This window comes from Trachurus japonicus, chromosome 5 (genome assembly GCF_045865225.1).
Source record: "Trachurus japonicus isolate A0001 chromosome 5, Traja_1.0".
In the NCBI taxonomy this organism is placed as follows: domain Eukaryota; kingdom Metazoa; phylum Chordata; class Actinopteri; order Carangiformes; family Carangidae; genus Trachurus; species Trachurus japonicus.
The window spans coordinates 4,657,086-4,671,534 of NC_140911.1; the positions used below are offsets into that span (position 1 = coordinate 4,657,086).

Genomic DNA, 14,449 nt, shown 5'->3' on the forward strand with positions numbered 1-14,449 from the left:
AAAAACTGAGGAGCCAGAACTGATGCTTCTGATCCAGGACGCCTGCTGCTGCTGCTGTGATGTCAGAAATGTGTCTGATTGGCTGTTTAAGTAAAGAAATGACACATTTTAATCAGCGGATATTCATCATCAGTTAAATAAAAACAGTGATTTAAATATCAAAACAAAATATAAAGAGCACATCATAGATGCATCAAGAAAACATCAAGAAAGAACAGAAGAAAAAAAGATAAATCAGAAAGAAAAAGGAGAAAAAAAGAAAGAAGAAGAAAAAGGACAGGGAAAGAAACAAACAAACAAACAAAGGGGACAGACAAAGAAAGAAAGAAAAAGGACAGAGACAGAAACAAACAAACAAAGGGGACAGACAAAGAAAGAAAGGAAGGAAGAAAGAAAGAAAGAAAGAAAGAAAGAAAAGGACAGGGAACGAAAGAAAGAAAGAAAAGGACAGGGAAAGAAAGAAAGAAAGAAAGAAAGAAAGAAAGAAAGAAAGAAAAGGACAGGGAAAGAAAGAAAGAAAGAAAAGGACAGGGAAATAAAGAAAGAAAGAAAGGGACAGGGAAAGAAAGAAAGAAAGAAAAGGACAGAGAAAGAAAGAAAGAAAGAAAGAAAAGGACAGGGAAAGAAAGAAAGAAAGAAAGAAAGAAAGAAAGAAAGAAAAAAAGAAAGAAAAGGACAGGGAAAGAAAGAAAGAAAGAAAGAAAGGAGCTCCTGATCATCCGAAGGACGCTTCCGCCCTCTAGCGGCACGCTGAACGCAACGCGCTCTGACGTCATCGCGTTACGTGGCTCCGTACAGTGTGTACGGAAGTAGCTGCTGCTTCTCTACCTGTCTGTTCTCTCTCTCTCTCTCTGTCTGTAGTTTAGTTTCTCTCTCTTTTCTCTGTGTGAACGGCTGCGGACCAGAGCTGCTAGTGACTCTGTGATGAGTCGCTCTGTCGTTAAATCTTTAACACTTTAACTCCGTGATGTTTTCTCTTCGTCTCAACCTGTTTATCTCCTGACCAGAGTGTGTGTGTGTGTGTGTGTGTGTGTGTGTGACCATGAGCTCCCAGGACGTGCTGAGGAAAGCCTCCACTCTGGCCTCATACAATGTTTTACTACAGGTACAGACACACACACACCAGCTCAGACTGGTGCTGCTCTCCTCACCGTTTATTACTGATGTGTTTATGATGATTATTGTGGTTGTTGTGGTGAACTCAGGTGATGTTCCGGGTGCTGACCTTCCTGCTGAACGCCTTCACGCTGCGCTTCGTGTCCAGGGAGCTGATCGGAGTCGTCAACGTCAGGTAAAAGAGTGTAATAATATCTGACATATACACATATACACATATACAGTGTGATGCAAAAGTTCTCTGAGAGCTCCAGTCTCCTGGGTTTCCCATTCTGCTGCTGCTGCTGCTTTGTTTCCCTTTTTCACTCTGAAACTGTAGAAAACTACAATAATACACTGATGTTGATGGAAATATTGAAAAAAAGAGTGTTTCATGTTTAACTTTATGTCTATTGGAGATCATTTCATCTTCTACCTGATGAACTGTTTAACACATTAACACTCATTTGGGACCAGGGGGGGACAAACCTTTACATGAGTCCACTGTGTATAAATGTCCCTAGATATATATAGTGATACTGTATCTGTCACCTATATTATATTGAGTTGAGTTGAGATGAGTTGAGATTACTTTATTATATTATATTATATTGTCACACACCAACATCCTCTGGATATATAAGTTAAGTTAAAGTTAAAGATACTTTATTAATCCTTTGCAGGAAATTACAATGTTACCAGCAGCAGAAGACAACACCAGACCACACACACACACACATCATACACAAAAATGAAGGTTTACGTTGATAACATATTTGATGATTTTTCAGATATCTTTCAACCCTATATCAATCAATCAATTTATTATTTAAAGTGCAAAATCACCATATATGTTACTGTTGCTATATTTAGTGTATATACATAGACATATATTACACACATACATGTACATTTAGTGTATGTATTACAATTATTGAACTATGTTTTTCTTTTTAATGTCCACATTAATGTTGATGTATATTTATACATTCTGGGAAACTAACTGGTCTCAGACTTTTGAACCCATTGTTCCTAATATCAACATATATGAACAGGCTTTGACATGGAGATGTGTTTATGTAACATACTGTATGTAACAATATAAATACAAACACACACCTACGTCAACATAAACACAGATATTTATGGTCTGGGTATTTGTGTCAATAATAAATGAAACTGTTCCATTTTCTAATATGTTTTACATATGTGTTTTTATCTTGTATGTTCATATATTAGAATAAATTCAGTTAAATAACTCATAAATTAACTTACTGTATATATTATAATGACTAGATAACTTGATAGATAAATTCAAGTAATAATGACTAGATAACTTGATAGATAATTTATGAATAAGGGGTGGGAGTAAATAAGTTTTACTTCTTCTCACTCCTTTTCGGATATGAAACAAACAAATAAACAAACAAAAAAAATCAAATTACCTTTATTTTCAATTATTTTCTTTTATTTTTTTTATATATATATATATTTTTTTTTTTTTGTTGATATGTTGTTTTTTTGCAAAGTTTTTATATGTTATGTCTGTCCATTTCTGTATTATGTTTTATTTCTTTTAACATGTCCGAAATAAACTTAAACTAACTAACTAACTAATATATTAGACTTGCATGTGGGAAGTCACTGCTTCCATGTTTCTGCTGTAATAGAATATAATATAATAGAAAAGTCTTTATTTTCTACCATTTTCCTGCTGTAACGTTGTTGCGGTGTGTTGCTGCTGCAGACTGACGCTGCTGTACTCCACCCTGGTCTTCCTGTCCAGAGAGGCCTTCAGGAGAGCCTGTCTGAGCGGAGGGTCTGGGACCAACCACAGCTGGAGACAGGTGGTCAACCTGCTGTGGCTGACGTGAGCATGACATCACCACATCATCACATCATCACATCATCACATCATCACATCATCACATCATCACATCTTCACATCTTCACTCTACATCTGATCATAACATGAACATTTGACCTCACATCCAATACAATCCAGTCTGATCCACTCAAGCACATTTCCAAAACATAAAACTTTACCAAAGTGCTGCACAGTGATTTATATACAGGACATAGAGCACAGAATGGTTACGAAAAACATCATGAGAATTAAAAAAAAAGAATGAAAAGGAAAATGTATTAACAATCATTATTATGTATTACTTAGCATTAGGAAACACATTAATTAATGTAGCCTATCAGTAAGCAGTTAAAGCAGAAGTGAGTGATATATTTGTGTTAATATAAGTCTTAAATAGTTGTATCTTCCGACAGCAATCACTTACATAGAGTGTTTGGACTGAAACACGGGTCTGTCAGTCACTCTGCTCTGCTCTGAGTCGAGGAGAAAACATTTATCGTATCCTACAGTTTTTATCCAATGAGGAGAGAGAACGGCATGCAGGGCTGTGTGTGCAGCCAAGGAACGCCGTGAATGTGGCGACGTAGCGACGAGGACTGTTATGGTGCGTTCAAGGAAACTCGTATTTTTCCGACCGTGAAGTGGTACCAGGTCGATCTGGTACGAGTTCACGGGTCAGAAGTTACGAGTGGCCGTTATAGTGACTTTCACAGGTAAAACAGGTCGGAAAAACACGAGTGGGTTGCCTGGAACGCTACAAAGTCGTAAGTTGTGACTTGAAGCTGTAATTTACGATTTCAAAAGCCTGCCTGGAACGCAGCATTAGCGAAAACGACCGGACCACTTACTTCTGCTTTAATTAATGTTTACTACTCAAAGTTAGTTCATAAAATATTAAGCATAATGACGTAATTAGTTATCATTATGTATGCATTACTCAGCATTAATTATACATTAGTTAATATATTAATGCTTAATAATGTACTAACTAATGTTAATTAAGGGACCCTTATTGTAAAGTGTTACTGAATTATATTGTCACACACCAACATCCTCTAGATATATGAAGGTTTACGTTGATAACATATTTGATGATTTTTCAGATATTGTTCAACCCTATACGTTACTGTTAGTGTATATATTACATATGTATAGTGTCATTAAATTCCTTTTAAAAATAGACTAGATCAAGAACAGACAGATTAAAAATAAAATAAATTGAGAATAAAAGACAAACAAGAGCAGAGATCACACAAATCCCATGCTGAGTTAAAAGCCCAAGAATAAAAGTAAGTTTTAAGATGTGATTTAACAGTAGGTAGGGTGGTGGGGGCGTTTTTATTTCTAATGGCAGCTCCTTCCACAGTTTAGGAGCTGCCACAGAAAATTCAATTCAATTCAAATAACTTTATTTATCCCCAAAGCAGTTCAAGAAAGAGCACACGTAGACATACAAAAACCACAAGCATGAAATAAATACAATTTTAAAGGGATAGTTCAACATTTTGTCAAATTGTCGGTGCAAGCTATTTTTAGAACGGCGGAGCAGAGCCGTGAGCTGCTCAGAGCTACGCTACGGAGGCTCATTATGGGATTTCTTGGTTTCCCTCATCAAACTCATCAAATACACAATCCAACAACTCCACAACACTCTGGTGGACAAGTTGTGAGCTGCACATTCACCACGCTATGAGATAATAACACAACGTTACCACACAGAGTTGTTTTAGAGGGAAATTCATGCAAAATCGCTGATGCACGTTGCCTTCAGGGACAGTTTTTCATCAACAGTCTCTGTATTTCCCTCTAAAACAACTCTGTGTGGTAACGTTGTGTTATTATCTCATAGCGTGGTGAATGTGCAGCTCACAACTTGTCCACCAGAGCGTTGTGGAGTTGTTGGATTGTGTATTTGATGAGTTTGATGAGGGAAACCAAGAAATCCCATAATGAGCCTCCGTAGCGTAGCTCTGAGCAGCTCACGGCTCTGCTCCGCCGTTCTAAAAACAGCTTGCACCGACAATTAAAGGTAACGAACCTACTGCTATGACTATAGGGATTATGGTAAATGTGTTGTAGAGCTGATCCGTTAATGTCTCTCTGTCTCTCCGTGTCTCAGTCTTCCTCTGGGTGTGCTCTGGGCCGTGCTGCTGGTCTGTGTGTGGCTGTGGCTGCTGGAGGTCCCGGACCCTCAGGCCGTCCCGTACTACGGCCCGGCGGTGGTTCTGTTCGCCGTGGCCGGGGTCCAGGAGCTGCTGGCCGAGCCGCTCTGGGTCCTGGCCCAGGCTCACATGTTGGTCCGTCTGAAGGTGGTGGCCGAGAGCCTGGCCATGATCGCCAAGTGCAGCGTCACCGTGGTGCTGGTGGCGTCGGCCCGCGGCCTCGGCCTCTACATCTTCTCTGCTGCTCACGTAAGAAATCAGATCAAGTGTCTGTGGCGCCTGAAATCTGAGACAGTTCAAGTAAATGTTTCATCTATTTGCACATGTGCACCCGCTACATTTGATGTTTTGTTTTTTAACGCTGACGAAACGTGGAAGGGGCGACTCAAAGAATCTGTCACATTGCAAAAACTCAAAATCTTTCCAAGAATATTTGTCTTATTTCTTGTCAAAATGTCTAATTTCTAGTCAAAACTAATCTCTTTCCACTTTAAATAAGACTCATCATCACCTAAAAATTAACTTGTTTTAGATCATTTCCACTTGTTTCAAACTAATTTTCACTTGAAATAAGTAGAAAGATCTGCCAGTGAAAGCAAGTTTTTTGTGCTTGTTATAAGGAAGAAAAGCTTATCAGATTTTTCAAGTGAAAATCTGCTTGAAAGAAGTAAAAAGTGTTTAAAAACAAGCTGCTTTTTATGTGATGAGTCTTATTTTAAGTATAATGAGAAATATTCTTGGTAAGATTTTGAGTTTTTGCAGTGCATTACAGTACAGGTGTCAGACCAATGTGAATATTTGAGTAACCCTTTAATTTACAGGACGCTAATTACATGATAATGTCAAGAAATAGTCTAGAAAATAACAATTAATTGTGTATTAATATCAGGAAATAGCCTAGAAATAACGGTCAATTTCATAGTTGTCATGTTTTTCATAAAGGGTAAAGTTCACACATGCTTTTCATGTGTCAAATTTTTTTGGGAAAGGCCAGAATTTTTCTCCACCAAGTCTTTGCAATTGTCAATTACAATCAATATTTATTTTTTTATTTCTGCGAAATCAATCGTTATTTCTTGGCTATATTTTTCGACATTACTATGATATCGGTCGTTATTTCTAGGCTAATTCTAGACATTATGACACAATTACTTGTTATTTCTTGACATTATCACTTAATGAGCGGCCTCCTAAATTAAAGGGTTGTTGCACCACATTGCGTTAATATGTAATAATGTAATACATTTTCACCTCATGATGTAATGGCACCGCAATTTGTGATAATCTGCCACATTATGTGGTAAAATTCTTGAACGCAATATGTAATAAACTTTGCCGCATTTTGTAATAAGTTGTTACATAATGCACCGAATTATTACATTTCCTTCCCAAAAAAAAGTGCAACACCCACATTTTGTAATAATTGCATTATGTAATAACAAAATGTGGGTTTATTATTTATCATTTAAAGGGACAACAAGGAGTTTTGGAAAGCGAGGTGTTTTCACACTACATTTCCCATGAGCCTCCGCGCATGGTGAAATTCTTGGACCGGCACAAGACGGACGTCTTGCCAAGAATGTTTTCATTAATCAACAATGAAAGTCAGAGGTTCAAAGATGATCAGATACCGTCGTAGTTCCCACCATAAACGGCGATTCGGCGGCGTTATTCTCATGACTCGCCACAAAACCGAAAGTAAAGAAACGCTGGTCGGCTCGCCCAGCATTTCCACCACCACTAATAATAACAAAATAACCATAGAGACAAAACCATAGATTTATAGAGAATGGGCCCATTAACAAGTGGTAACGTAGATTCATCCACATTCATGTGAGACTTTTTTATAACCAAATACAAACTCCTCGTTGTCCCTTTAATGTGAGTTTATTACATATTACGTTCAAGAATTTTATCACAAAATGTGGCAGATTATTACAAAATGCGCCGTTATTACATCATGAGGCGAAAATGTTATTACATAATGCGGCGTTATTATTACGTAATGCGGCGCTACAAGGGTTATCTACCAATATTTGCTTTGTGTGCGCCCTGAAATTTTAAATTAGGGATGCTGGTCTGTGGTTATTTCTTTAATGTTCATCCTTCACATTTGACTTACTTTAATCCTGTCTTCTGATAGTTGGTGTACACCGGCTTCCTGGTGCTGTGCTACGTTCTTTACTTTGTCCGTTTCTTGGGCTCTAAAGAAGCGAAGAAGAAGGGTTTTCCTCTGGACTGTGTTGGAGATCTTCTCCCCCGCAGAGAGGAAGGAGAGGTGGTGCCACCGCCGCAAAACATCCACAAACTCAACAAACAATGATGTATAATGATTGTTTTTGAGACATGAAGGACTGAATCTGAATCCTCCTCCCGTGTTGTGTCTGTGTTTGCAGCCGCTGGTGGACGCGGCCTTGGCCCGTCTCACCTGGAGCTTCTTCAAACAGTCGTTCCTGAAGCAGATCCTGACGGAGGGGGAGCGCTACGTCATGACCTTCCTCAGCGTGCTGAGCTTCGGGGACCAGGGCGTCTACGACATCGTCAACAACCTGGGCTCCATGGTCGCTCGCTTCGTCTTCCTGCCCATCGAGGAGAGTTTCTACGTCTTCTTCGCCAAAGTTCTGGAGCGAGGACGGGACGTGAAGAGCCAGAAACAGGTTCGAACCCCCGGAGGATTCATGGCTCTCTGTGTGTGTTTAAAGGGATACGCCAACATTTTGTTATTTGGGTCTCACTCCCGAGTCCATGACCAGCAGATAGACACCATCCTTTCCACTGTGCGTGCAGTAACAAGGGAGATAGAGCCGTATCGCCCGTAATTAGCTTAGCTCAAACACTGGAAGTGTATAGGTAGTGTTAGCCTGCCTCCACCTAAAGTCGCTAATTAGCTTAGCTCAAACACTGGAAGTGTATAGGCAGTGTTAGCCTGCCTCCACCTAAAGTCGCTAATTAGCTTAGCTCAAACACTGGAAGTGTATGGGTAGTGTTAGCCTGCCTCCACCTAAAGTCGCTAATTAGCTTAGCTCAAACACTGGAAGTGTATGGGTAGTGTTAGCCTGCCTCCACCTAAAGTCGCTAATTAGCTTAGCTCAAACACTGGAAGTGTATAGGCAGTGTTAGCCTGCCTCCACCTAAAGTCGCTAATTAGCTTAGCTCAAACACTGGAAGTGTATGGGTAGTGTTAGCCTGCCTCCACCTAAAGTCGCTAATTAGCTTAGCTCAAACACTGGAAGTGTATGGGTAGTGTTAGCCTGCCTCCACCTAAAGTCATCAGAGAAACTCTTCAGCAACTCTAAACGGAAACCAGCGGGCTGATCTTCGTCTCAGAGCTGACAAAACTCTCCAGTAAGGCATCTTGAGCGGTCAAATGCCGCTAACGGGACGAGATTGGTCAAAACGGAGGGTTCAAGCAAAGACGGTTTATTTTGGTTCAAGCTAGCTACATCGACGGTAGGTTAGCTTCCTGTTTCAAAGTAAAAGCACAAATTCTATCGTCATGGTTTTCTGTATGTAAAGGGCAACGGGTGTTTTATTTTGTGAAAGTAACCGGAAGTGCGTTGGTCACTACGGCTAGCTTGAGTAGCGCTGAATTCGTCCGAACAAAACTGTAAACAGCTGGTATTTAGACAAATGAATGACACACTGCCGATCTAAACGGCTACTTTCTCACCTAAACATGTTTGAAATGTGGATAAAGTGATATATTTACAGAGTTTAGAGCTAAAATGAAATCAGCTTCTGACTGCTGGTTTCAGCTCGGGTCGGAGGCAGGCTAACACTACCCATACACTTCCAGTGTTTGAGCTAAGCTAATTACGGCGATACGGCTCTATCTCCCTTGTTACTGCACACACAGTCGAAAGGATGGTGTCTATCTGCTGGTCATGGACTCGGGAGTGAGGCAAGACACGAAAAAAAAATGTTGGCGTATCCCTTTAATGTCTGTTAATGGCTGCTGGTTTTTACTTGGTGTTGTTGTTGTTGTTGTGTCACAGGAGGACGTTGCCATGGCAGCAGACGTCCTGCAGTGTCTCCTGAAGCTGGTGCTGGTGATCGGTCTGATCATCACCGTGTTCGGCTTCGCCTACTCACACTTGGCGCTGGACGTTTACGGCGGCGCCATGCTGAGCAGCGGAGCAGGTCGGTGACACGCAGCATCACACACAACACAATATAAACTGTGTGTATAATTATTAATAACTCTAGTTACAGGGTATCCGCGGGGTCTTGAATAGTATTAAAAGGTGATAAATCAATTTTGGGAAAATTAAGACCCTTAAAAAGTATTAAAAAGTCTTTTCACGACTTTATAAAGTCTTAAATTTTGAAGGTATTTTTTTCTGAATTAGCTGTCCAAGAGTTTGAGTCCTAAAAAACATTGTAAAAATGTGTGAATTTATTCATTTTATTAAAAAACTAAGATGAACCAGTACATAAGAAGATTGTTATTTTTGTTTTTTGAGAGTGGAGCAATGTTTTGTTTTTTGTTTTTGTTTTTTAATAAACTTTGCCTTTGATTTATTATCCCAGCCTATTTTGAATTCTGTAGCATCATAGTGGTCTATAGTCTTGATCACAAACTAAAACTGTTAAGTTAAAAGTGTCCCTGATGTAAATGGTTACAGCTTGAAGCGGCGGTGAATTATTGAAAAATATTGAAAAGATCTTGAAAAAGTCTTTAAAAGGTATTAAAATTAACTTCAGGATTCCTGTATAAATCCTGAGTTAGTTCTAGTTGTAGTTAATTATGGGATGCTCTCCTGTGTTGAAGGCCCCACTCTGCTGCGATGCTACAGCTGCTACGTCCTCCTGCTCGCCGTCAACGGAGTCTCTGAGTGTTTTGTTTTCGCCGCCATGAGCCAGGAGGAGGTCGACAGGTTAGAACATACACAGACACACACACAGTTACATAACAACAGCTGTTTTATGATCTGTTTCACAAGGATTGATTTATTTTATAGGCTAGCTTTGTATTTATTATTTAATGCACTTGATGTTGGTTGTTTGCTGCTGCAATACTGGAAATTTCACCATCAGGGGTCTAATAAACTCTTGTCTTGTTGTATCTTATCTTATCTTATCTTATATCTTATATTTTATGGCATCGTATTGTAACATATAGTATCGTATCATAATGTACTGTACCGTACTGTATCGTACCGTACTGTATAGTATCGTACCGTAATATACTGTACCATGTTGTACTGTACCGTGCCTCTTGTCGTATCGTATCTTATCATAAAGTATATCATACCATTCCGTACCGCATCGTTTCATACCATATCTTGTCGTATCATATCGTATCTTATTGTATCTTATCTTATATCTTAAAGTTTCGTATTGTACCATTCCGTACTGTATCGTATCTTATATCCTATCGTATCGTACCGTACCATTATATTGTACTGTCCCATATCGTATCTAATCTCATACGTATCGTTCTGTACCATATTGTATCTTATATTTTATCGTATCATATTGTTATCCTATATAATAATATTGCATCATATCATATCTTATGTCTTATCGTACCGTACCATACCATAATGTACCTACTGTATCTTGTCTTATCTTATTGTAGCATTTCGTATCATATTGTACTGTACTGTACCGTATCTTATCTTATATTTTATCGTACCATATCATACCGTACCATATTCATTGTTCAGATTTTGGTTCAGGAAATGTATGCAAATTAATGCATATTTCATTAGATATTGACTCATTTACATATTTAAACATGAAATTTGACAGAACTTGAATAATTGTCTCGTACCGTACTGTACCCTATCTCATCTCATATCTTATTGTACCGTACCGTATCTTATCTTATCGTACCGTATTGTATCATACTTTACAGTACCGTACCATACTGTGCTGTATCTTATCTTATCTTACCTTACCGTATCGTATCGTATCCTTTACAGTACCGTACCATACTGTGCTGTATCTTATCTTATCTTACCTTACCTTACCGTGTCGTATCGTATCGTATCGTATCGTATCGTATCGTATCGTATCGTATCGTATCGTATCATAGCGCATTGTATCACATTGTACTGTATCGTACCATACTGTATCTTATCTTACCGTATCGTATCGTACTGTTCTGTACTGTACTGTATCGTATCATATTATAATGTATCTTATCTCACACATCATCTCACCTGTCAGTCGCCTCTACGTCATGTTATCATATTGTACTGTACCGTACTGTATCGTATCTTATCTTATCTTATCTCACACATCATCGTCCCACCTGTCCCTCTGTCCCTCTGTCCCTCTGTGTCCGTGTCTGGTCCTCAGGTACAACGTGGTGATGCTAGGTCTGTCCGTGTCCTTCCTCTTCCTGTCCTACCTGCTGACCTGGTGGGCCGGAGCGGTGGGCTTCATCCTGGCCAACTGCCTCAACATGGCGCTGCGTATCGGCCACAGTCTGCTCTACATCCACCGCTACTTCCTGTCCAGCCAGTGGAGACCGCTCCGAGGCCTCCTGCCCTCGCCGCTGCTGCTGCTGGCCCTGGCCGTCAGCGCCGCCGTCACCGCTGTTTCTGAGGTACACGAGGAAAACACACGGCTTCTCGTTCTGCTTTTCTTTGTATTGAAGTGCATTCGTTCAGATTGAGAGTGTTTTATAATCTGAGACACTACAGGCAAAAACATGCATTGATCAATTTTGAGATTTTGGGCTGTTTTGCTTCCTTAAAATGAATTCTAATTCAGATTAGTGGAAAGAAACGGTAGAAAATCCACATCAAAGTTTTTATTTTTACTTCATTTCGTCTGTAGATTTCTCTTAAATTCACCAGGAGTTAGTCTGACCCATGTCATGTCAGGTGTCATTGTAAAGCTCTCTCTCTCCTGAACAATGATGTACGCTCCAAAAATTGCTATTACCGTAAAAATATGATTGACATTAACAATCTATGTAATTTTACAGTCCAAGTCTTTAAAGGCCGTTTTCTCAGAAAGAGTTTTTCAGACTCAGACTCTGAGCTAGAAATCTCCACTTCAGCAGCACTTACAGACACCAAACCTTCCACTTTGATCCCTTTCTATATTCTGAAGGTTTTTACAGAGGGGATTGTTGATATATCATTCACAGCCTCATTTATACAACATTTTTTTTAAGGGCTGGTGACAGTATTTTCTCATTTACAGAGTGATAAAGAGAGATATCCACAATCCTCCTCTGTAAAAACTTCTGACTCTAACATATCAACAAAGTAAAACAAGAATTTTGAATGGGGCTTTATCCATTGTTCAGATTTCTGTTGTGGGAATATATGCAAATTAGTGCATATTTCATTAGATATTGCCTCATTTACATATTTAAACATAAAATTTGATAAAACTTGTAATACAAAAAATATTTGTCTTAATGTGAGTGATAAACTTGGGAAGTTTCATGTTGATACCTGTTAGTTTACATTTTCACCCTATTCACCTGCAGTGTCTCTCTGGTTTCAGGGCGTCTTGTGCTGCGACGGCGGCTGGTTGCTAAGGCTGGTGCACGTTGCCGTGGGAGCGGTGTGTCTGCTCGGTGTGTGCGTGGCCGTCCTGCTCACAGAGACTCGTGTTGTTCAGTTTGTGAGGACGCAGCTTCTGCCCCAGTTCAGACCAAAACAGACGTGAACGTGACTAAAAAAGGAAGAAAACTTTGTCCCACTGCAAGAACAGTAGTTAAAGAGCCACGGATGATGGACTCTGTGTGTGTGTGTGTGTGTGTGTGTGTGTGTGTGTGTGTGTGTGTGCTTGTTTTACCAGAAATTGTGCATCCCATAAATCAGAAGTCTGTATTTGAAAGCAGAGGTCAGAGGTCAGGGTGAGGCATCGAGTGGTTTTTGTAAAACATTATGTCAGTGATTGGTCCATATGAATGAGATAAAACAGTGTGTGTGCATGCGTGTGTGTGTTTTTTATGTAACATTCCTGTCTTGGCCGGACTGTTCTCTGATGAGATGAATGTGTTTTACAACAACTGAAACTGTTTACACTGATGGTTTGTTTGTCTGTCCAACACAAATAAACAAAGAAGAATAAATTAAATTCATATTTTTTTGTGTTAATTAAAAGTTATAACATATTGGGATGTCAATTGACCAAAAAACCTGCATTAGTCATTTTTTCAAACTCGCTTTATTATCGAGGTTTCCAGCTGTTTTTTCCTACGGAGCTAATGTATTCAAAAATAAAAATAAGTGGACAAAAAGTTTTTCAGGTTAAATATAATTTAAATTCACTTTGGTAATTCTTTTGAATCCATTTCTTTACTTTATTTGTCTATTTGGATGGGATAGTGCACATTAATGGACATAACATGTAAATGTGCCGGATTATAGCAAGATGGTAATTTTCGTCCGGAGTCCCATACACATTTCAACAGCAGGACACATTACACATAATATTTAGTTGCCTTTTTGTGTTGTCTACTTTTATATCTTTTATACAGACAACACAAAAAGGCAACTATGACAATGAAGAAACACATTCCACAGGTAGGGGGACCAGAAGAGTTTTGTTCCCTGAGATGAAGTGCATAAATGCTGGGTTAAAGTGACAAGTGCTAAAGTGCAGAAGTGCATAGGTACCAGGTTTTATTGAGAGTTATAAGAGTATTTATCAAAGTGCCAGATAGTATTGCACAAGGCCCTAAAGTGCACATTGTATTAGGCAGGTTGTGTTGCACGAAGCCCATTACACCCAGTTGCACAAGCAGAAGTGTGTAGATGTTGCACAAAATGTAATACATAATCGTATTATGTACAGTAAGTACTACTAAAACCAAAATGACATACACAAAAATATTGTGTACAATGAACTGAAAATAAAAACTCAAATGGTGCCCGGCAGTTGTTATACAGGTTACAGGTGGTTGCATGTCTGGTTTGCTTGTAACCATGCTTTTAGTCCATTTCGTTATTTTCATTTTTTGCTTGCATATTTTGATATTTGAGATCCATTTTTTTTAATTGCATGTTTTTTTTTTTTCCAGTTTCAAATCTTCCATCTTCCATTTTCAGATCTTTGTTGTTCAGTTTCAGACTTTTGGTCCCAATACGGCTCCATATTTTTCAGGTCTTTATCATAAACTCTGGACATTTATGATTAAATATGATGTTTTAGTTCAAACGACACCAAAACTTCTGTTGTTGTTTGTTTATAAAAATCCATTTCTATTAACTTTAACACCTCAGGTCTCATGACGGCATCGTTCCATCAGTTCTCTCAGACAGGTTACTGTTAAAACCATGTGTTGAAAACATGACATTTTCATTCCTTTGAATGAAAACTGTCATTAAACTGGACTGTACTCGTGTTGTTG

General features: G+C 39.0%; 1 protein-coding gene across 1 annotated transcript; it reads left to right on the forward strand.

Annotated features, from left to right (window-relative positions):
- The first annotated feature begins 824 nt into the window (after positions 1-824).
- On the forward strand, positions 825-13,140 carry rft1 (RFT1 homolog). Its single transcript, XM_085775721.1, has 10 exons — positions 825-1,105; positions 1,206-1,291; positions 2,843-2,965; positions 5,082-5,373; positions 7,268-7,402; positions 7,521-7,781; positions 9,120-9,264; positions 9,896-10,001; positions 11,431-11,680; positions 12,595-13,140. Exons 1-10 carry the CDS (start codon positions 1,043-1,045, stop codon positions 12,757-12,759), a joined length of 1,626 nt encoding a protein of 541 aa, XP_085631847.1. The 5' UTR covers positions 825-1,042; the 3' UTR covers positions 12,760-13,140.
- Positions 13,141-14,449: the final 1,309 nt, after the last annotated feature.